The 25,170-nt window shown below is 35.9% G+C and overlaps 1 protein-coding gene across 16 annotated transcripts in view; it reads left to right on the forward strand.

Annotated features, from left to right (window-relative positions):
• SNAP91 (synaptosome associated protein 91) overlaps positions 1-25,170 on the forward strand; it is a 139,880-nt gene that overhangs the window by 97,335 nt on the left and 17,375 nt on the right. For 8 of the 16 annotated variants that reach the window (XM_077903201.1, XM_077903202.1, XM_077903199.1 and 5 more), the window contains 10 exons: positions 4,705-4,812; positions 5,454-5,714; positions 5,951-6,028; positions 6,188-6,259; positions 6,684-6,767; positions 8,021-8,104; positions 15,923-16,057; positions 17,709-17,858; positions 21,759-21,789; positions 22,653-22,764. In XM_077903201.1, the coding sequence (XP_077759327.1) occupies positions 4,705-4,812; positions 5,454-5,714; positions 5,951-6,028; positions 6,188-6,259; positions 6,684-6,767; positions 8,021-8,104; positions 15,923-16,057; positions 17,709-17,858; positions 21,759-21,789; positions 22,653-22,764 (1,115 nt within the window). The remainder of the gene's footprint in view (positions 1-4,704; positions 4,813-5,453; positions 5,715-5,950; positions 6,029-6,187; positions 6,260-6,683; positions 6,768-8,020; positions 8,105-15,922; positions 16,058-17,708; positions 17,859-21,758; positions 21,790-22,652; positions 22,765-25,170) is intronic. The other 8 variants (XM_077903205.1, XM_077903207.1, XM_077903209.1 and 5 more) reach the window with 5 other exon arrangements.

The raw sequence follows: 25,170 nt of genomic DNA on the forward strand, positions 1-25,170 counted from the left end.
TAAGACAAGGAGCACTCAGCTGGACATGACATTGTTGCCACTCATTCACACGAGGAAATTGCTGCTGCCCTGCTGCACTGCCATTCCTATTATAGGAGAAAAGTGTTTTTTTTTAAAAGGAGAAAGGGGTTTGCAGGCTCCTCAGTATTTTGTTAAAAATAGTGAACCACTAGCAAAAGTTAGTTTTTCAGTTATGCATCTGTAACTTCTGAGACCAAAAATTAAATTTTTAGCTTAAGTTTGTAAAATCAACTTCTTTACCTCCTCTCCGCCATCCCCTCCATTTGTATTGAGGATGGGTGGTTTCTCATAGGCTTATATTGACAGAAAAACTTCAAGGAAAATATGAACAGAATGGATAACTATTTCATGCTTAAACATTTCTAGATCTTTAGCTATTTAGATTTTTGTTTTTCAGTCTATTTGTAAGAAACTTTTAATTGCCTTTAAGAAATCAGTCAGCTCCATCTTGCTTCCCTCATGGCTCTCTAGATTAATAACACCCAATATATTGCTTTGAAATAGTCTTTGTGCCATCATGCTGTTTGTGTTGATCACTCATTACAGATGTTTCTACATTCATCACGCAGAAAAATCTATATGTTTGTGAACATTTTTTTTTCTATCCTGAAATACAAATTTAAAAGACTAATACTAAAGAAAACAATATAACTTAATACCAAAGAATGGAGCTCTCCTTGTGATTTTACCAATATCCTTTCTAGTCATCTGGCTATAGGTAAAGTGAGTACATCTATAAATCTTGTCACAGTTATTTTTATTGATATGGATAGTCCCATAAACTGTCTTCTAACCTCTGACAGCTATAAAATCTCTATCATTTATGGTCAAGAGTCTATATATGTCACTTCCTGTTATGTAGTTTTCAATGATATTCCCTAATTTATTTCATGCTCTTTATTGATTTATATGGAATCATTTAGAGATGGGCCATGCTGTGTGGCCATTTTTTTTTCTTATTTTTTGTCACTGAAATCAGTAAGTGATAGAACTCTTAAATACAGTAAGGGCACCGCATATTTTGTTTCCATGACTTCAAAACATGTGCTTTTGAGGTTTTATCTAGTTTGTACAGCAGTACTAAATAGATATCTTTAGAAATAAGTTAAAGATACTTAATTTCTGAAAAGTCACTGATTAATTTCATGAATATTAAATATAGAAACATTGAAATTTTCTGTGTATTCTCATTACAAATTTGAAAAATAGAAAATATTATTTTTAAATATTCAGATTGATACCCCACATAACATTTTAGTTCAATGTAAGTTATTAAAAACTTTTTTTTCAGAAACATTATATTTATTAAATGCTTTATTTGTTAAAGTGAACTTTTAAGAAAAAATCTATTTTCTGTGGTCAGGCAAACCACCTGCAAGATAGTATTATGTTTTTAAAAAATCAATAAAATGTACAGATATTGATAAAAGATAAACTTCCTTAAAATATCCTATTTTTCACTTATGAAAACTATACTAATGGCAGTATATTAGTTTGCAACAACACAGGGTTTTTTTAAGTACTAGAAATGCTAAATTGATACTAATTCCTCTACACATTCACCAGGTTACCCTTTTAATCACCTGAATCAATTTGTGAACAAGCTTTCATGAGGACATAGTTGGTGAGCATGAAACCACGTGGCTCGAAAAACCAGAGAACGTTAACTCACAAGCCTTTCATTTGCACAAGGTGGTTGACAAACTAAGTTAATCTTCCTTGTAACCAGTACTTAAACATAAGCACTTAAAAGTAGATTTCATGTAAGAGTCTTATAATCTGGGAACTTTGAGGAAGACTAGAAGGTTGACTTTCAGGCTATTGACAATGATTGAAACCTTTGTGCCAAATACATAATTTAAAGATGGTTTGTGCCTGGGGAAGATGGAGAGCATTCAGTCTGGGGAAAAATCACAGCTATTTGAAATTTTTGGAAAGGTAGTCACATGTTTAAAAAATTTAAGAGAAAATTCTTCCTAGATTGCTAGAGGGGAAAAAAAGACTGGTTTGTAGCAATGTCAGGGAGACTGTTTTGCTGGGGAAGGTCTGGACTGGGTTTATAATTGTAGTACAGCAGGAATGTGCATTTCCAGGAAATAGCACTGGTCGAAAACAGGCAGAATGTAAAAATGAATTGCAAATGGGAAACAAGGGAAAGAGAACTTGATTGGAAAGAGCTTAAGTCTTCAAAACTGGAAGGATAATGCTGCCTTTGATAATGAAAGAAAGCTAAACAAGTTCTGTTAAACAAGTTCTGTTTTTATTAATAAAAAAAAAAAAATGTATTCCCTCTCACAGTTCTGAGGCAACTGAGCTCTTCTAGACAGTTCTCATTCCAGGCCTTCTTCCTGGCTAGTCAGGCAGTGACTGGGGCTGGGGTATTCTGCAGTCTCACTTATGCAAATCTCTCCCTCCTGGCCTGAGAAGACTTAGCAGATAAAACCTGGAGCAGCTAGGCTCCTGTTTTTAAGAGAAGTTTTGATGGGACTAGATAAGTTTATAATGTTTAGTTTTAAGTAACAGGAGAAGCATTAAAAGGAGATGTCTTGCTGACAGGGAAGGAAAAAACCTCTTCTGAGGACATGGTTACAAATTTGGGTTTCACTCACTAAAACATGGATAATCGAAGAGGCTAGCCCATGGATATTTATTTGACCCCCCAACACTGATGTAACTGGTGTTTATTCCATCCTACAAAGACGAAATAGTATAGTGTGCCATGGTTCATGACAATGTGGCATGGTAGTTAAACACACAAACCTCCACCAAATCCTGACTCCACCATTTGCCTGTTTTGTGACCTTGGTCAAGTCACTTAGACTTTGTTCTCTTTTCCACAAGGTGGAGATAATAGAACCTATATTGTGAGATACTTTCAGGAATTAAATTTAATAATGTACATAAAATATATACCCAGTGACTGGCACATAAATACTAGTGACCGCTCTTCCTGTTTTTACTAGTTCTAGTATTATTAGCCTCGGTTCTAGGTTTTACGGGAATCAAAAGAAAGAAAACAGACCTGACTTGTGGCAAAATACTTTCAAGCCCTACCAGCTTCCTCTTATAGTCTCTTGTGTACTGCCACAGCTCTTAGGGTTTTCAGATTGCTCTAAGCCCTCTATTACAGTCTTTCGCATTGCATCTGGGGAAGCAAGCCTGGCCTATCCACACTCCAGTTTTATGTGGCCTCTCCCCGGACAGATCTCTACTTTTCAGGAATCATACTCCCTTGTGTAGCTGAGAGCTGAGAGAGGCAAGCAGATCAAATAAATCTGTAAGATAAGAACAACTAACTGTCTCGTATCTTCTAAAGATATTTGTGTTTTTGTAAAGGACCTTTTAACCCAAGTGTCCAATTAGTGTTTGTTGTTCCACTTAGTGCTGGGCCTCAGGACAAGAAAGCAGGAAAGTCTGTTTCATACTCAGATCAGTTTGGAACATGCTGGGTTAAATTCAGAAACAAGTGCCTTGACTGTAGAACCACCTACAGCCTAATGTATATTATATAAATCTCCAATAAAGGGGATATACTGTGTAGAATTTTACAAGCATACTTGAAAAATTATTTTTAACGACCCGAGGAACAGTGTTGTAGGGGGCACTTGTAGATATTGTGGAAGGCGGCAGTATTTTAGAATGAGAAGTCTAGCAGGTAAGTGGCAAATTCTAGGTGGGTATTTCCAGGAGTTTCTTCTGAGCAAATAATACTAATGATATCTTCATTCTTTTGTACTTTTGAACTATAGAATCTCTTTGAAAACTCCAGGAGTTTTTACCAAATTAACGTGGTTTACTGGCAAAAACACATTGGGTGTTGTTTGTACACATCAGCCATTTATATATTGGGCATTTATAAACTGGGGCTGCCTATATGTTAATGGATTTTCTGCTTAAAAATAGTAATATGCTTATAGTCTTAAAGCACGGAACTATGTTTTTAGTCTGTTGAAAATAGATCATTTTCCAAATAATGAGAGCAATGCAATATTTGAAAACAGTGATAAATTTAAGTTGAAATGAAGGCATTACAGTGTCATTCCCTAATTTTGTTATCTATTTCCTTAAATCCTTGGTGTATATGAAAATGTTTTTCAAGGATAGCAAAGACTTAACTTTTATAAATACTTAGTAAACCTTTCATGTTAACAGTGTAATTTTGCCTGTACTAGCCCATAAAAATTTTTTTAACTCTAATTACTTGTTTACATTACCATCATATGTTTAATTTTCTTGACATTAAACAAGACATCTATATTTGGTAGAAACCACAGTCAGAGACATCATAGTAACATAGTGAATGAGTATTAGCTGTACATGAAAGATTAATGTCTTAAATCACATAATAAGGTTATTTTTGTGTTTTAATTTTCACATCCATTAATTTTTAATGTTACATAAAACATGCTTCTCAGAGCCCTTATACAATAAGACTTTTGTTACCCGATGGATCCTAATAGGCTTCAGCAGTATAAACACCGTACCCCTTGCATGTAACTAACACGAAGGAGCGCAAAGTATTATGATTCTGTGACTGCCAACAGTGCATGGGCCATAAGAATGCATTTGAAAAAAATCATGTTGTATAAGGGAGCCTTTTTCGCAATTTAACTTGGTTCTTTTACTATATTTTCTTCTCTTTTTATTCCTTTAATTTCTGTTATTTTAAAAACTGCACACAAGATGCCTTTGCAGCTTCTCCCGGGGAGGCCCCTGCAGCATCCGAAGGGGCCGCCGCACCAGCTACCCCAGCCCCCGTAGCCGCAGCACTTGATGCATGTTCAGGAAATGGTGGGTTGACAGTCATGAGCAAGTCTGTTGTTTTTCTGTCCTGATGTGAAACTCCTATAGTGAGATGTGGCAATATGTTTTTCTAACTTTCATTTCTTCTTGAGTATAAAGTATCATTCATCATAACTGAATAAATAGTACCGGCACTTAAAACATTAAGACAATGAAGTGCATACTTATCAAAATTGACAATTTCTCAAGATTGACAATTTTTGTCAGTGCAAGTATGCTCTCTTAATGTTTTTTGTCCTCTGCTTTTGTATCGTACTCTTTTGTAGCACTGAGTTCTAATAAATAGGCATATTTTAATAAATTTTCAAAGCTACCAAATTTCCCAGATTGAGGATTTGAAGAATAACAGTCTCTGATCCCAGATCATAGGCTAATCTTTACAGTAATTCATAGCATTTCAGTTTCTTAACTTGTGTTACCTACTAAATTTTCTTTTCTTTTTTTCTTTAGAAAAACATCCTAATCACTGACCCTTGCTAATAAAACAGTAGTTCAACCCAAGCAGCTTAATGCCTAGCTAGTGTGTGAATATCTTGTGTCAGGTGTCTCTTACCCATAGATACGACGCGTCTCTCTTGTCTCTTTCCTTACTGATGCTGTATGTGTGTCTCCACTTTCCTTTCCACAAGACCCCTTTGCCCCATCTGAAGGTAGTGCAGAGGCTGCACCCGAGTTGGACCTCTTTGCAATGAAGCCACCTGAGACCAGTGTTCCTGTAGTTACCCCTACAGCTAGCACAGCCCCTCCGGTTCCCGCCACTGCTCCTTCTCCTGCTCCCGCTGTTGCAGCTGCCACTGCTGCCACTACCGCCGCCGCCGCTGCCACCACCGCCACCGCCACCACCTCTGCCACCACCACCGCCGCTCCTCCTGCTCTAGATATCTTTGGTGGTAATTTTTTGTTGTTGTTGAACTCTGTCCATCTGGTAGATTGAATTCTGGTACTTGAGATGCCCTGCATACACAACTGTTACTGCATGACAACTGTGTAACGACGTGCTTCTCTAGAAACCATTTGCTACTCCTTACTTCAGAATTCTCCCCAGTGCTAATTCAGAACTGGAAAGCTATGCTATGTCAGGCTGGTTTGTCAAGTTGAGTAAAGGCATGTGTGTTCTTGGTCTTAGATTTGTTTGAGTCTCCTCCTGAAGTTGCTGCGGCGCCTAAGCCAGATGCTGCTCCTAGCATAGACCTGTTTGGTACAGGTAAAACTAAATCAACCCTTTTTTACATTAGTTTCCCCAGATGTTTTCATGATTGAACTCTTTGTGCTCACCTGTGATAATGCATTTGTTAGATATTTAACTTTGATTTCAGCTTTCTACTTACCTCTGCTTGGTTTTGGTTTGTTTCACTTTTGGAAGATGCTTTCTCCTCTCCACCACAAGGGGCCTCTCCTGTGCCTGAGAGTTCTCTCACTGCTGACCTCTTATCCGGTGAGTGCTTCTGCCAAGGCCAAGCCTTCTGACATGTGTGATGGGGGTTATGTGTGGAGAGGTGGATACGGAAACATGCAGATTTGCCTTGAGTCATTTTAAACTCAAATTTCACTTGAAAAAAAAAATCTCAGTTTGGCCCATCACCAACTAAAGAGGTTAATAATTTCAAATCTACTGCTGGTGAAGAGACAACTCTCCCCCACCCCCCATGCTAAAACCTCTGAGTTCAAGAAGTCAAATTTTATTTTCTTCTGGAAAGTCTATATTTTTAAATCTATTTGCTTTCTCTTAACTTGTAAGATTGTCTGCAATCTTACTGCCTGCCGTTAAATATGAAATCCCAAGAAGCCATCTGTCAAGGTTCATGGTTTTATTTTACTTGGGTGACATGCAATTTTTCCTGTTGTGTGCTTCACTGCAGTGGATGCATTTGCAGCACCATCTCCTGCAACCACTGCCTCTCCAGCAAAGGTGGATTCTTCAGGTGTGATAGACCTTTTTGGGGGTGCGTATCTCTCCTCCTTCAACATCTAAAGAGTCTTCCCTCCCCTATTCAGAAGAGTTTTTACATCTTCTATTTCATTATATTCTATCATTTTTTCTTTAGACTCTAAAGTTACTTACATCTCTTAACTATAAATTTAAGTTTTTAAGATCTTTTCCATCATTATCTTCATTCTCATCAGTTTGTCATAATTTTCAATGCATGGCCTAATAGAATCAAATCATTTTTCATTTGAAGTCTTTGTGTTTTTAACTTTCTGTTCATCCTAATGTAGAATCAGCTGGTTGGAATTTCCTTCTACTGTTCTTCCTTGGTGATCCTGATCTGTTGGCTAAATCAACATTTCTAAGTTCTTAAAAGTATTGTAAACATTAGATAACTTAGAGTTGAAAACAAATAAGCCAGTCCAAACTGAAAACTTAAGATGTAGAGCCATACATTATTCTGTGGGGTTCATTTAGTATTTTAAAATCCTTCCAGAGAATTAGATGCTGCACTGATTTAAATGTATTTTGCCCTTACTTTGTATATTATCTGAAGGCAGGGAGATGTACTGAATTAACTCTTGCACTAATTTGGGTGATGCATTTAAAGTCTTTTATTAGCAGTAAATTTATAGGGAAAAGTACTGGTTTGAAGTGATTTCTTCATGAATGTCCATAAATGTTATGCCACAGGCTAAAATACCATTCTTAGCAAATTAAAACCACATTGAGTACCGTACATTGAAGCATCATGGTATATGCCATGATGGGTACATGAGGAGTACAATTGTGTCAATAGTCTCGGACATTTAGGAGCTCAAAACTTGTGGCAAATAAACACTGAACTTTAATAAAAGGGTACAAGTAGGGCTGCTGCTGCTTGAATTAGGTTTGTTAATTTTTTTTTCTAAGTTTAATAGAGTTCTAAATGGGGAAATTCTGTTGTATTGTCTTTGGGCAAAATTTTTTAAACCTCAGTCCTATTTTAAGAGATGACAGGATTTCATCTAAAACTTTTATTTTTAAAAACAAAAATTGCCTTACTTTTACAAAGAGGTGTTAATCTGAAATATTCTAGAAATCTTTTTTGAGAGAATAAACTGGTTAGAGCATAATTCAGTTTACTCAGTCATTTGACATATCCACAGGCAACACGCTCATCACAGAAAGTGTCACGTCTATGCATTTCTTGGCAAAACACTTAATTTTCTTACTGTACTTACTGTTTACACTCTTTTACTTTTTTGCTGCACAATGGATAATGGGTAGATGCATTTGGAAGTAGTGCTTCTGAACCCCAACCTGCACCTCAGGCTGCTTCTAGTTCATCAGCATCGGCAGACCTACTAGCTGGTAATTAATTAAATTAAAATAAAATGGTATTTTGTGAAAGTTAAGTTTGGATATATCTTTATGAGTAACAGATATGTAAATTTCAAGGTGCATGTTTTCTTTCCCTTTTGAGACATAAAATTGAAAAACAAAACACTGTGTAATAAAAAGTTATTTCTCAGGATTTTATGAAATGAGTATTTAAAATCACAATTGTATACAAGTCACCCCTGTGGTTCCTTGGATGCTCCTTAATGCCTTACTTTTCAGTACATTTCTTTTTGTTTACTAAAGAAATATTATGCTTATGTAGCAAATTTTATCTTGTATTGACTCTGCCCATTTTTTAAAGGAATTTTTGTGGAAAGATACCATTATGCTTGACAATTGATTCTGTAACATGAATCACTCTAAAAGAAACTGTCATAGATTTCCACCAGGGTTGAAGCTGCCACTATCTATGCCACTTTTTTAACTAGTTGATTTTTTTTTATCTGAAAACCTCTTCAAAGATCACAGTTAACAGAGAGTTGAAGTGTGAAGTAGACTGGTACAAGATGCCTAGGATTATTACTTATTACCAGAATGATATAGATAAAATAAAAGAGGACATTTCAAATACTTATAGATAGTAAAAGTCAACTATCAGTCTTCATTGGAGGCAGGGCAAAGTGTGCTTAATGATAGCCAGATCTAGAAATTACTATTTTTATAAGCAAAGCATCTGCCATATGCAAGACCACAATAGTAAGCTTCAGGCTCAAGTTATCAAACTCATAAGACACTGGCAGCTTACCTCACTCTGACTTGACTTAGAAGGGTATATAACAGGAAGTGCAGCAGTAGCATCACAGAAGCCTCAGATACTCAGATGCAGCTTCCAGTGCCCCTCCCCAGGCACCACAAGGGATGCATTTTGGTCATAATGTTGGCAGGGGATTGATGAGAGTGTGGGTCACATCAGCACAAGGAAGTTGCCATGTTCAGAGTCTCTCAAGTTAACTTTCCTGCTGATCATGTTACCCTTGAAAAGAGTGACTAGGTTTTACTGTTTCATGTAATGAACAGACCTGGCCAGGTACAGCAGGCACAACACATTCATTCTTGGATTAGTAATGAGTAATGACCTCATGAAAGGACCCTGGTCACCTTTCAGTATTATAGGAAGTTTGGTATGAGGTCCAGTCTTTTCTCAAGAGGCCAGAAAGGGTAAGCACAGCCCAGCTGCTACCCTTTCTTTCCATCAGTCATTCAGACTAGCTAGTTAGCCATCTTTCTTGGGAGTGATAGCAGTTCATTTGTGTCTGTCCTCTCCTCTTCAGACTCAGACTACCTTGATTAAGTATGATCCTCCTGATTGCTGAATCCCCTTCATACCAGTGACTGCCAGCTGGTATTTTTCTGAATAGTGAAGAACCAGAGTTACACTGTGATGTCACTGTGGACTTTGGAAGCTGCAGATATGATAAAAGGCAGTGCACTTAACGCAAAACATAGTTGGTTATTTGGGGAAAAAATACTAGCTTACTTGGCTTTTCTTCTGCCCTGGGTATTCTTCCTAGAGTCTTCAAATTGGTCATAAAACCTTCAAGCTCTTATAAAACCAATAACCTTAATTCAGGTTTTCAAGGTTCAGTAATGGGTTTTTAACAGGCCACAGAAATAGCATAGTTTTAAATGGTTATTTAGGGAAGATGACCTTGTCAATTTCAAAATGAGTGTACTGATTATAAGCCTTTGGCTTTGCAGTTGTAATTGAGGTTGAGATGGCACATGAAATCAAATGCTCTCGCTTTTCGGAGAGTTCTAAGAAGTCTTTCGTTCTTGGGGTTACCTCCTTTCTTGCCACAGACCCTAATGAGGAGTTGTAAGACTATCAGATAGGAGCCTGGCAGGAGCCTGGTCCGTCATGTTAAGCGCCTCCAGACTGCAGAGCCACATTGTCCTCAATCCATTTAACCCCCTTGTGCTTCCAGGGCTGAAACCTGAGATCTTTTGTTTCCTAGAGCCAGGAACACTGGAAGTAGGTGCAGAGAGTCTGGTCAAAGCCTGTGGGAAAAAACAATGTTCTCTTCCAATTCAAAGTCAGAAGTCAGCGGCAGAGCCAAGAGATTTGATTCTGGGAGTGAGATAGGGTCTAAAACACACCTGAAACAAACAGGAAGTTTCATCAGCTACTGCCAAATGCAGCATCAAGGACCTCCGTCTCAGCTGCACAGCTCTGTGTATGAGGATATCTCAAAAGGAAAGTACATGAAAAGTGCATGTTAGAACACTTCACCAAAAGCAATCTTAAAATGTCCATCCTGAAATCTTAGTAAAATCGGATAGAAAAGGAAAAATCAGTGATGAAAGTGACCATGTCACTTACATAGGTTTTATTGACTGTACACGTCCCATTTTTTCCACTGCATCATCTTGTGACTTATTTAGTGATGGGAAAGTATTTCGTGCATCTTTTCTTCTTTCTCTGTTTTTTTAAATCTGAATAGATTAATTTTTAATGTAAGTAGGTGGGAATGAGTTTTAATGTCTGGCTTGCTTTACAAACAATTCTTATAATTTAATTTGTACATATTTGAGTCTGATTTACCTGGCATGAGGCCTACTATTCTTTTACCTTATATCCTGATATAAGAGATTTTAAATTCTAATTTTTCTAGGTCTTAATTGTTTGGGCTTGTTTTCTATAGTTTTTCTGTTTTGCTTATAGAAAAATGTTTCTCATACTTGTTCAGGTAACAAAACAGCAAGAATCCATGTTCTCATTAAAGAATATCATAGAATATTAATGTAATATTATACTATGAACTAGAAGCAACTTTCCTAGCCAAAAAAAAAAAAAAAACCCTGCTAATGTACACAGTATAAAACCCCAGTCACATTTGTATATTTAATCTAGCTGACCTTGGCTATTTCAGAGTTTTCAAATTGCCCAGACATTTATGTTAAATGAATATCAATGGTAGAACAAATATTTGGGGCACTGTGTTATGGTAATTTACAGTGAAGCTTAACATGTGTTAGTTATACTTGTATGTGTATCTATGGGGAGAGAACAGTTAAGTCCACAAGCTGTTGAAATAAAAAGGAACTTTTTTTGTTGTTGTTTTAGGATAAATGAACCCAATCATAGATAATAAGTCTACAAATATCAGATTGAAAGTAAGAATTTGAACCAAAAAAGAGAAAAAGTTGTATTTTGTGAGTATTTAGAATCTTCTATTATTCACTTTCAGCAATAAAACTATTTTGTGAGAATAAAAGAAAAATAATACACATATATTGTAATGGAAAGTGTACTCTCTAAAAGTAGCATTGGTTGCTGAACAAGGGCTCTTGCTCCTCCAACTTTTTTTTGAGGGAATAAATTTACATATATGTAACAAGGAAATAAATAAATAAATAAATAAATAAATAAATAAATAGTATAATTAAATGTTTAAAATGATTTTTAGAGATTTTAAACCAAAAATTAAGAATCATCTCAAAATTGGGGAGGAAAGCTTTGCCAAAAATTTGTATATAATTTAAAACTAGAAAACAAAGACTAAATGGATAGCCTTTTAAATTGGGCATATCTTTCATAAAAACTGGTTATTCTTCTTTATTCAAATTTACCACTAGAACTTTCAAATAATACCAATTCCAGAATTAAATTGTGCATGAAATATCATCTGAGTCATCTTCTACCCTGTAAGTAAAAATTTCAAGTTCTGTTGGTGTATCCAAAGTGGTTAAACTAGAGACTATTCTAGAAAAGACAGCTGTTTTGACCAATAAGAACAGGCTTGAAGAATCTCCAAATCATTGAGATTATTGGTAGGATGCAAATATTATCCAGATCTGGGATAGTCTTACTGGAAACATGAAAGTTTGTATCAAATAAAAGGAAATATTGTTTCATGCAGTGAACAATAAAGCTCTTAAATTCCTCTTAAGATACACCACCTGAAAACTTAGATGTCTGAAATATATAGATTACTGGATGACAGATGTAAAAATGGATTCTTAAGGGAGATTAGATGTTTTATGCCTGACTTCTCAGGTTGACAGCAAGCAGGAAAACCATGTTCATCCATAATAGACACAATTCTAGAGTGACCGCACCATAAATTTGTACTAGTGTAGGAATGTGCCACATCCTATCTTTAATTCCAAAGGCAGAGAATAATATGGGCCAGTCTTATGAGACCCTTTGTAGTTTTGCATTCTCTGTTAACCATGACTTTTTAGCAGAACCAAAGAGGTCTTTGAACTGATTTAAAATATAAAAATGTTCAGGGTGGAGTTAATAACATAATATCCACTGAATGGGAAGATGTACAGAGAACCAACTATTTCATACTCTAAGGGGGTGGGGGAAGCTGTCTGAAACACGTCAGACAAAGGCTATTATTCCTAGAAATATTGACTATCTCAGATTGATCTTAGAAAATGGAATTTGTTAACAGCTGACTATATTACAGGGTAAGTGAGATGACATCATCTTTAACATATTTGAGTGTGGGGGTGGTATGTGGGAGTGTGTATCTACCAGTAGGTTTAAAATTTCACTCTCCTGACCCAAGTGATATATCAACTGTGACTGTCAGTTTTGATATGTCTGTTAATAGAACGTCCTTAAGTGTGTAGGCTGTTCCCTTTAGAAAGATAGATTCATAAGATCAACTATCTGTGACAAAAGAGTGTGTCTATAGATGGTTGAGCACTTGAAGAGAGATGGAGATTCAGTTATAGCGTAAGACAGTCCAAATATGCCTGCAGGATATCTGGAAGCCTATGATTGTTACCTTCAACTCCATAGAATATCTTTCTTAATATAATTTAGAACCATATAGAAAGATTAGTGATTTGGGTTTTCTTGTTACGTCTATTCCAGGGCTCTAAAACTTTTCACTTAACAGAAGGAGTTTCCCTTGTTAATATCTATAATTTTCCTGTTTAACCCTTCATTTAGAATATAGCAGATTTTTTTCTTTGATATAATCAGTTGGTTATCTTATATCACTTTATAGCTTTTTAAGTAGTTCAGATTTATAAGGGCACCTACTTCATAAGAACTGAATTTAATGGGGAAAAGTCTTATCTTTCTAGATCTCTCTCAAGTTCATAATCCTGCAGGAAAGAGTATAACCCTGGAGTTACTCCCCACTATGGAAAAGAGGCCATGAGTAATGTGGTAAAGAGCCCAACCTCTGGATGATTCCTGTGTGGAATCCTGGCTTTTATTTGCTGTCATTTGACCTTAGGCAGATTACTTAACTTCTCTGGCCTCAGTGTCTTCTTCTGTGAAACTTCACAGATTTGTTGTGAGGATTAAATGAGCTAATGTATGTTTTGGTTTGAACAAATAAACCTGTTTTTGTAGGACCAAAATGATTAAATATTTATTAGCAATCCATATGGTTCATATGGTTCAATCTAAAAAAAAAAAAAATGCTTAGAATAGTAACCCTGCTGGTATTTAGTGAGCCTCATGCCAGTGTTGGCTTTTACCCTTCACTTTCTTAGAGAAGTCATTAATTTTTTTTCATTATTCACCTATGAATGTGATCTACTTATCTCATGAAACTCAGTAGCACTAAGCAGATGAGCCTAGTGTAAATGCTCATTTTTCTTTTTCTACTACTGAATCTTGGGTGGCATCCTTTCTTCCACTCGCAGAAAGACAGGCTTTAAACAGATGATCAAAAGGCTTTTTCCAACACTAATATGCTGCAATTGTAGAATAAATTGTCTCTTCTTGGTCCAGTTTTAAGAAACCGAGAGTCAAGAACAGTTGTTTGCACATTCACCTATTACAAAGAGAACCACACCACAGAAAAATTACCTCAAGTAAGCACAGCCATATTCGAACTTGAGGTGTGTGATGTTTCCAAGAAGTCAGCATCAGCATAACCATCAATCTCCTTAAAACCAAACAATCTCATCCACAGAAATAATTACTTCTAGCCTATCTTTGCTTCATAGTATTAGTTCTTAAAGATCTAGAGAATGTCTTTTGTTCATTTAGGAAATTTACATAATGCCTATGTCACTAAAATACTAAAATCAGTTCAGGTAGCCACTAGGAGCTTTAAAGACCATCCTCTATTAGATAACAGTTTTCAAATTGCATTTTTAATACATATGCAAGAAAAGCCTAAACTTGTGCCATTATCAATGTCTGGGAGTAATACGACTGTTATTGCCTGCTTTAGAAAATAGCCGGAGAATTTCAGTGGAAGTCATTTTCCAAATTACAAACTAGTTCTATAGAATGAAATTTAAGGATTTTTTAAAGCATTCTTTGTTTTTGCAAGAAGTTTGTAAAAAAGAGGAGATGTGACTAGATTAGAAGGAATATTTATACCCAAATAATATAGAAGAGACTTTGGAAATAAATTCTTTGATAATAGAATATCTTTCAGTGTCTTATTAAGAAACCACTGCCTTCACTGGTTGCTTGTTTTGTACAGAAGCAGTACAGAGTGAACTTTGTTTCTGCTTCTATCTGATGTTTGAGAGAAATTACTTGCTTCCAGCCTTCAAAAGGTAAATAATTTGAAGTCTGGTTACCTTACAGTGGCCTTTGATTCCTCTGTACCTTTTATATTCAGAAGTGTCTGTATGCAGTAAAGAGTAATTCCATGTCTTAGGCATTGTGCTGAATATTGGTGAAAAACAGAAGACACAGTTCCTGACACCAAAAAGCCATCCCCAGAGTGGGAGCTTGCGGATGGAAATAAAGACATGTGATGGGAATGAGATGGAGAGATGTATCCAATATGGAGGACACAGAGGCAGAGCATGTAACTCAAGCATACTTGGAGTCAGGGGTGGCATAGCTGTGGGTGACAGTATCAGTCCAAGAGGCCCTCCTGGAGTGAGCATCTGACTCCTCATGAGGTGTTAGGGAGGGAGAGGGGGACAGAGACAAAAGAGCTTGATTGCTATGCAAAGGAATCTGCATTATATGAATCTGAAAGTTATGGTAGTAAAGGACTTTAGACAAGTAACTTTATCAGTGTTTTCCATCCATCCATCAGTCTAGTTGCACAGCAGAGATTAGATTGGGGGAGGTCCAGGGTAGAGGCAGGAAGCCCCTCTGGGTGGCTGTTTATAAATCCTGAGAGCTAATGTGAAGGAGCCCAAATTTAGCAGCAGTGGGACTAGAACATGTAGGAAAGATATTAAGGAGGATTTGGTGGCAGAGTTCCTGCATATTTGTCTGATTTTTTTTTTATTATACTGAACCAATGCGTACAACTAAGCATTTTCTAGCTTACTTGGTATTGTGACTTGAAGAAACAAAATTTTAATATAATAGGATTATCTCAGTTTTAACCCTCCTGAGATTTTTTTAAGTTTTATGTAGTTCTGTTGTAATAATAGGTTTGGTTGCCACAGGTTCTCTTAACAAGGGTATATATTCTTAAGTGCTATCTTATTTCTAATTAACTTTAGTCTCATTAATACATGACAAAACTGGCAGTTCCCAGAGAGGAGGTTCGGAGGGGAGGGGTTGTGAAATAGGTGATAGGGATTAAAGAGTACTTATGATGAGCACTGACTAATGTATAGAATTGTTGATTCACTATATGGTACCCCTGAAACCCTAGTGTAATATTGAATGTTGTACTTGAATTTAAAAAATAAATGAAAATCTTTAAAAAATATATGATAGATACCAAGATACATGAAAAACTTTTTAAAAACTAATTTCCCAGGTTTTACTGACTTCTCGTCTATCTATATTGATTCAGTCTCCTATGACTCTTCCTGTCTGTTTTTCTGGCCTTTAACTACCTTTAGTTATTTCCATTTATATTTTTCTGGGACTGTTTTTTTCCTCAGGATTTGGGGGTTCTTTTATGGCCCCTTCTCCATCACCAGTGACTCCAGCTCAGAATAACCTGCTACAGCCCAATTTTGAGGCAGCTTTTGGAACAACGCCTTCAACTTCTAGCAGCAGCTCCTTTGATCCATCAGGTGAGGCAGTGATTTTCAAATGTTCTTTTCATTTATTCTGATTGTAAAATAGCCCACCTAAGGTTAGTATGATATCAGGAAACTTATAAGCAGATATTGAGTGACGACCTGGTTTTAAAACTTTAATGAATCTCTTATTTTGTATTTTAAGTATATATTTTCAGTACATTTTGGAAGATTTAAGGATAACCTGTAATCCTTTTCTGTGTTTCTGTTTCAATTTTTAGCAGAAATCTAACAACACACACACCATCTGTTTGCATGAGCTTACATGCACGTGGTTTAGAGATGGTTAAGGGAAAACAAACACTTTATGCAGTATCTGAATGTGTGGACACTCCCACTGCCATTGCTTACACCCTCTGAAGCTTGCATGGCCCTCGGTTTTATGAAGTTGGGACACAACTAGTATTCTCTGCCTGCCTTTAATCTTTCATCCTGCTGTCATTTTGTTTGTATTTTCTTCCATTCTACTCTTCCCATGCTGGGTCCTTACTACAAATTTTCAATTGGTGAGTTTTTGGCAATTAAATGTGTTTCAGAAAACACCCTAAATATACCCCTGCCTGACAATTTAGTTGCTTCTCTTGCCAGTGCCTAGTTGAATGCTATCCTTTTTCCACTTTAGAATTATTGTACAGTAGTGCTGATGGTAAATATTCATACTTTTTAAAGGAAAATTAACCACAAAAATTTTGACATAAGTATTAGCAACAATTCATGCAAATCCTCTGAGTCTATATTTTGAATGGTCTTTCTGTATTTTAGGAACTAAACAAGTGGTAATTGGTTACATAGTGACCAGGAACCATCAATAATAGCATGATTCCTAATAGTTAAAATAGTTTTTCCTCAACATTCCTTTAAAATTAGAACCAAAAATTACTGCTTATAATGAGAGGGAGGATCAAAACTTTTACTTCTAAAATATGGTCAGCTGTTTTTCAGATACTTACTACTAAGTACTGCCCATTAGATCAGGTTTTATTCTAACACTAACTTCTTAGGAAACTAGGGGATCCAGCCTTCTTTTCTCATGAAAGAATTGTTTTAAAGATAAGCATTGTAGAGGGAAAAAAAGATAAGCATTGTAGGATTTGAGAGTAAATTATTTAGACTTTGCTGTTAATTACTATCATTTTCAATAAAGTATTTTAGTGATTGTGTTTAATAAGAGTATCAGTGGCTACCACTTAACTGAGTCCCTATATAGAGCAATCATTATTATAAAGACATACTATTATCTAATTTAATCTTCACAACAAAACTATGTGATAGCAGTACCCTCCACATTTACAGATGAGGAAACTAAAGCTCAGATAGTCACTTTCTCAAAATCACACAGCTAGTGAAGCATGCAACTAAATTTGAGCCTAATGCCAACTGCAAAATCTGTGCTCTTTCTTGTACATTACACAGATTTTTTTCTCATCTTTGTTTATGTTGACTAGTATTTCTGTACTTTATGAGTAGACATATGTTGAAATGTTCTTCTTGGTGTTAGAGTAATAAAAAGTGTGATTCCATGCCTTCCTTTGTAAGATTGTATATTCACTTGTTTTATAGTTTTTCAGAAGATAATTTCCCTTTAATTTTGCATATGGCCTTTTTATTTTTCAATCATTCTGAACCTGGTCTATTTGATTTCCAGTGTTTGATGGTTTAGGCGATCTACTGATGCCAACCATGGCACCAGCCGGGCAGCCTGCACCCATTTCAATGGTTCCACCTAGTCCAGCAATGGCAGCAAGCAAAGCCCTTGGGAGTGACCTTGACTCATCTCTTGCCAGCTTAGTAGGCAGTGAGTAATACAGTTTTTGTTTGTTTTTTACTGTGTCATATGTGAATTTTTTCTCTATCTTTTTTATATATGTACTTTTTTTCTGGATTCACTAATGGTTAAGTATATCAAGGAGTAGATGGAAATTCTTAGTGCGTTACCCAGTACAGTTCCTTGGAAGATAAACAGTTGCGGTGCCATTCATTGTCTCACATGTAGTACCTATGCCATTTTTAATCTAAATTACTAAAGTTATAATTAGAGAGCATATTCAAGTATGAAACCAAGTACATTATGTATAGTAAGTACTTGATTTTTCATTTCACTTGGAAATAAGAACATAGGGTAACTTAAATGTTTAAATATTGACAATTGGGAGACACTGGGTGGCTCAGCAGTTGAGCATCTGTGTCTCTCATGAATAAATAAATAAAATCTTTAAAAAAATATTTAAATTAATATTGACAGATGAATGTCCATGTGAATTTAAGTTACTCACTGAACAAATATTTATTGAGTACCAAGCACTCTTCCAGGCTCTAAAGATAAATCAGCAAACAAAACAGGTATAAATTTCTGTTCTTATGGTGCTCAGGAAGGGGAGAAATAAATATTTACAAATAAGTTCTATTGTATGCTAGGTCATAAGCATTATGGAGGAAGAAACAGACCAAGCAAGGAGGAATGGGAATGCTGCAGAGTGGGAGTTAGAGCAGGTCTCACTGAGAAGGTACAATTTGAGCAAAGATTTGAAGGTAAAGAAATGAACGACATGGATATCTGAAGGAGAATATTTGCTTGCAAAGGGGAGGTAGTCAGTGCAAAAGCACTGGGACAGAAAACTGCCTGTCATATTTAAGGAACAACAAGGAGACCAAAGACTGGAGACGGACAAGTGAAGGAGAGAGTCCTAAGAGATGAGGGCAGCTGGTATAAAGACTGATCTTTTCTTTTAACTCTGAATCTGATTTTTCATTAAGGTGACTGGGTTCACCATTGCAGATACCTTTGACTTTTCTCAAGGCTTTAGAAGGTCCTTTATAGAGACTTTTTTTTTTTCCTATGCATTATCCAACGGATATATTTTTGTTTCCTATTCATTGTCCCTGATCTGGGCATCCATGAAAATACTTTGATGACACCCATGGAGAGGTTACTTGAGTATTTCTTCCTACTCTAAAATTTCATGTCACTGAAGGATAGTTGGCAGTGGTAACTGCTTTTGCTGGCACTACAGTGTATCATCCAGATTCTCCTTCAGAAATAAAGGATTTATACCTCTAGCTGCCAAGAGTGTATTTTTTATTGTAAAAAGTAGCAAGAGAGAATATTTTTGAGTAATTAAATTGCTCTGTGTCCTGATTATAGTAATGATTACATTAGTTCATGTATTTATCAAAATTTATAGAAATGTAAAAACCTACACCCCCCAAAAAAACCACTGATTTTTACTATAGGTAAACATTTTTTTTAATTAAAATATTTCCCAGGGTGCCTGGGTAGCTCAGTTAAGTGTCTGACTCTTGATTTCAGCTCAGGTCATGACTTCAGGGTCATGGGATCAAGCCCAATGTCAGGCTCCACACTGGGCATGGAGCCTCCTTAGGATTCTCCCTCCCCTTCTCCCTACCACTTCTCCCCACCACTTCATTTAGAGAGAGAAAGCATTTTCTCTCTCTAAAAATAATAATAATATAATAAATAAAATATTTAAAATATCTTACAAACCTGAAAAAAAATTAAGTACTCCCTACCAATATTCTAGTTTGCTTTTTTACAGAAAATGACAGGCTGAACCTAAAATTCATGTAGAAATACAAGGAGGCCAGAATAGCCAAAATTCTAAATAAAAGAATAACCTTGGAAGATTCACACTTAGTCATTTTAAAACTTAATACAAAGCTATAGTAATTAAGATAAGTGGTACTGCTGCATAGGGGTGGGCATATATCTCAATGGAATAGAATGATAGTCTAGAAATAAACTTATACTTCTGTGGTCAATTGATTATCATCGAAAATGCCAAGATTGTTCAATGGGAAAAGAGTTGTCTTTTCAACAAATGGTGCCGGGACAGCTATTAGATATCCACATGCAAAAGGGTGGAGTTACATATCTTACCTACTCCAAAATAATTAATTTACAGTGGATGAGAACTAAATGTAGGAGCCCAAACTTTAAAACTCTAAGAAGAAAATGTATTAGTAAATAAATCTTCATGACCTTGGATTGGGTAATGTTCTTAGATATGACACCAAATCTTAGGTGTGAGTAATAATCTTATAATCTGTACAAAGCACAAGCAACAATAGATAAAAATAGATAAATAGAACTACATTGAAATTTAAAAGTTTTGTGCTACAAATTACACTATCTAGAAAATGAGAACCCACAGAATGGGAGAAGGTATTTGTAGAACATATATCTGTTAAGGAACTTATACCCAGAATAAATAGAGAATGAATACAACTCAATAATAAAAGACAATAACCCAATTTTAAAATAGATGATTTAGATAGACATTTCTCCAAATAATATAGCTGTGGCCAGTATGCACATGAAGATACTCTACAGCAGTCATCTGGGAAATGGGTATCAAAACCGCATGAGATATCACTTCTCACCTATGAGGATGGGTATAATTGGAAAAGACAACCAGCATTGATGAGAATGTGGAGAAATTGAAATTCTCTAACATTGCTGGTGAAAATGTAACTGTGGAAAGCAGTTCGGCAATTTCATCTAACGTACCCGTAGGCAGAGAGTATACCAGGTGACTAATCTAAAATGCTCTTCCCCCATCTCTGTCCAGCTTTGCGCAAATCATACCTTCTTCATGAGGCCTTCTCGAGTGTCCTGTTTAATGCTGCCTCTCACCCTCATCCTACTCAACCAGAACCCCCATACCTTGCTCTTCCTTTGCTTTTTCCTATGGGCTTTCTTATTACCTTCTAGTGACTTACATAATTTACTTTATTATTTTGTTGTTTTACCATCTAGCTCACCCTATTAGAATGCAAATTTATCTAGGAATCAGTTCTTTGTTTTCTTCACTAATATATCCCAAGTGCTTGGAACATTGCCTGACATCTGTAAAGGTTCAACAAATACTTACTGAAGTATTAAATGAATTGAGATTAAAGTAGAATGAGTAAGCCAGTTGTGTCAGGAGTCCCCAAGACCACCTTCCCATTCAGAGATTCACTAGGACCCAGAAGACTCAGCACATAGTTATACTCACACCTAAGATTTATTACAGCAACATAGTAAGGACACACAGCTGAATCATCAGGGAGAAAGACATGGGCCAAGTTAAGAAGAATCCACATACCGACTTCTTTATGCTCTCCCCTTCCCATGAGGGGAAGAGCATAAGGAAATGCAGCAACACGTGTGATGTTTCTGCCCTGTAGAGACTCCACACCCAGGGATTTTTTTGAATGCTGATCATGTAGGCAGTCTGTGCCTAATGTGTCCCAGAATTTCAGTCTCGCAGAAGGAAAAAAGCAGGTGTTCAACATGAACCACATTGTTTGTACAAACAGTTTAGACAGAGTAAGCCACCCTTATCATTAGGAAAAGTATTATCTCAGTATAGAGAACAGTTTATTAAGCGAGGTTCTCAGATGTCAGGCACATAGGCCTTTCTAAGAGAACAGTCTCAAGTCTGTTATGTTTACTCTTTCCTAGACACCAGTTGACATTAAAATGTGATCCTTAAGTATAACGTGAAGTAAAAGAAAATGTTAGGATTTCTGAACGTGTTTCCTAACATAGTTTCTCCTTTGTAAAATTGAATACAGTCATTCTTAGGCAAAATATGGACTTTTTCTAGGCCTCTGACTCTTTGATCTCTTAAATGTCATATCATTTAAGCTGAGTATAGAGGTTTGAATTCTGTTTTCTTTTATCCTTTTATAGATCTTGGAATTTCTGGTACCACATCCAAAAAGTAAGTGTTTTTGAAACTATCTAGTTTCCTCATGACAGTGTATTTACATTTATTTGAGACTAGTAAACTCATTGGAGTAATAACTCACTCTCAGGCTAAGCAGTTTCAAAATTGGTTTTTATTACATTCTGGATTTTTGTTTTTGTTGTTATTCTACTGGAACCTTCAAACTGTTGACTCTGCAATGAAAAGGGGCAATCTATTTCAGTCTCCAAGACTGTCACTAAGTTATAGCTAGAACTACTTGGGAATTATGGTTTGAGTGCTTTAATAGATTTAAATTCTAGAATCATTACACTATTCCTAGCTTTTAAAAAGTCTCCCATGGAGGATCAGCTTCAAGGAAGGATAGTAAGAATCATCAACAATGTGCCCTTTTTTTAGATGCACATTTTAACATTTCTAAAATTGGGATGCATTTTACAACAGATGTATCTTACAGTCACTGTAAGGCAGGTTATAGTCATGATGTAAAACCTTCTGATGGGCCCTCTCATGCTTAGAAGTGTCATTATGAGTGAAACAAAATAGAGATATTTGACAAAGTATAGGTTTACAGTATTTATGATACACTGTTTGGAATTTTTAATAACCAGTGACTAATTCAGTTGAATTTTGCGGCACATTCTTTCATTGGAAGTGATAGGAAATTCCTGTTACCATTGAGATCCAAACTCTAAATGATTTTTTTCCAAATGCTTTTACACTTTCTTAAATACAATATGATGAGACTTTTATAATTTTTAGCCTATTAACAACTCAGACTGCTTCTAGCCCCACATTAAAGTATCTAATGAGCCACACACACTCTTTTCTTATTAGTGTGTTAATACTTGTCTTTGTTTTTGCATGCTTGATTTTAGGGGAGATCTTCAGTGGAATGCAGGAGAGAAAAAGTTGACTGGTGGAGCCAACTGGCAGCCGAAAGTAGCCCCCGCAACCTGGTCAGCAAGTGTCCCACCAAGTGCACCTTTGGTATGTAGCTACCAAGGGCCAGCCAGGGCAAGTTTGCCAGTTTCTAAGTATATAGAACAGAGCGTGCTTTAATTTTGCTACTGACGTATTTTGTCACCCACATGAAAGGAACCTGAGCAAGATACAATATTTATCAAAATGCAATTTTCATTGACTTTCTGTTTTAATAAAGATTGTGACCTATTCTTTATTTTCATTGTTTTAAAATGGTATTTATGCTTCTTTATATATCAATTCTGTATTTGCACATAGAAACAACTTTTCAAAAGTCTTGACCATCACTGATCATTACCTATGTTTTTATCTCATTTCTTGTCCAAGTTATCTGATTGTCTTAATAAGTAGGGAAAACATTTTTTCTAATCAGAAAGATTGGGCAGTTTGCTATTGTGTAAGTGGACTTTGATTTTAAAGTCCACTTCTGCTTATCATTTTTTTAAATTGAAACTACCAACACCATCTTTTCTATAAAAATTAAATAGATTTCATTTTTGTGTATTATATCTCAACTAATACCATCATTCACTCTGTGAAAGAGCCTATCACTGATAATAAAGACTAATTATTTTGTGAGATTTGCTACCACAAAAAGGACATTTTCAGGGATGCCTGGGTGGCTCAAAGGTTGGGCATCTGCCTTCGGCCCAGGGAGTGATCCTGGAATTCTGGGATCAAGTCCCACATCGGGCTCCCTGCATGGAGCCTGCTTCTCTCTCTGCCCATGTCTCTCCCTCTCTCTCTGTGTCTCTCATGAATAAATAAATAAAAATTTTTTTTTTTTTTAAAAAGGACATTTCCAGGATAGGAAAATTTACTGGTTTTTTTTTTTTTTTTTTTTTTTTTTGTATGTGCCCCACTTTTTGCAAAAATGTGGTCATCACTGTTTTCCAAGCTTATTTGTGATTTTTCACCTTACTCCCTCCAACTGTCTAAACCACAGTCTCCTCTAAGGCTCTCTTGAAGCTATCCTCTCCTTGTTGCCTGAATTAATTCCTAACCATCACCCACCAACCCAGCCAAATAAACATGAATGGTAGTGAATTAATATGAATTAGAATATAAACATTATAGATGCGATTAAAAATAATTATGATCCATAAATTAATTTGAATGCTTGAATTTTAGAATTTAAAACATGTTTTCTTTTAAATAACCTGATAAATAGTAATATTTTTATATATAAACAGTTTTATTACAGTTTTATAAATAAAATGTTTAAGCCAATCAGAAAAAGGCCTTCTGAACTAAAATTTACTGCTAAACAATACTAGCAGTATTAATCAAATTACAATTTATACCACAGTTTCTATAAGAAAAAACATTTTGTGCTCAGTCTTAAGTTCTCAAAACCTGTTCTCAAAACCTGTAGTCTCCCCATCCAACCCCATGTTGTTAGTAAGAAAGAGGGAGATTTAAGGACTAATATTCTCTGCCTTTGGTGAGCTCAAAGTCTGAAAGATCTTAATTTTAAGGAGTAATTTCTAACAAATAACAATGAGAAAATCGCCTATCTTATCTAGGTATTTATCTCTTTAAATATTTCTTTGCATTATTTTAAAGCAGTGTTTAAGAGGACCATATTTAGCTGTAAAATAAGGAGTTCCGTTTTAATTTTACAAAGGATACTTTGTAGAAAACTATATCTCTCTTAAACTGACCTATGCCGACCATATATTGTCCAAGCTAGAACTCATTTTGAGAGTGAAAGGGAGCATATAATTATTACACTGGACCTCAATCGTTTACTTGTAGCTGGTAGCCCAGATAGATCCTGGGACCATAAGCAGATAGTTGTCTGTCTTAGGGAGCCACACTCCATTCTCAGAAACAGAAACCTTTGTTGGGGATAGAGGGAGAGAGATTCAATAAATGTAATAGGATCCCTAAAGAAAGAAAGAGGGGATCCCTGGGTGGCTCAGCGGTTTGGCGCCTGCCTTCAGCCCAGGGCATGATCCTGGAGTCCTGGGATTGAGTCCCACATCAGACTTCCTGCATGGAGCTTGCTTCTCCCTCTGCCTGTGTCTGCCTCTCTCTCTCTCTCTCTTTCTCTCTCTCTCTCTCTGTCTCATGGATAAATAAATAAAATGAATGAATGAATGAAAGAAAGAAAGAAAGAAAGAAAGAAAGAAAGAAAGAAAGAAAGAGAAAAAAGAGAAAGAGGGAGGGAGGAAGGAAGAGAGAGAGAGAGAGAGAGAGAGAGAGAGAAGAAAGAAAGAAAGAAAGAAAGAAAGAAAGAAAGAAAGAAAGAAAGAAAGGAAGGAAGGAAGGAAGGAAGGAAGGAAGGAGAGAGAGAGAAAGAAAGAAAAGAGAAAAAGCTTCTTTAGAACCGATCTTATAAATCTATGAAAACCACATGTTGACATTAAATCTCACAGTTTATATTATCATTACCAAATTAAAAGAACT

This window comes from Canis aureus, chromosome 7, assembly GCF_053574225.1.
Source record: "Canis aureus isolate CA01 chromosome 7, VMU_Caureus_v.1.0, whole genome shotgun sequence".
NCBI lineage: Eukaryota > Metazoa > Chordata > Mammalia > Carnivora > Canidae > Canis > Canis aureus.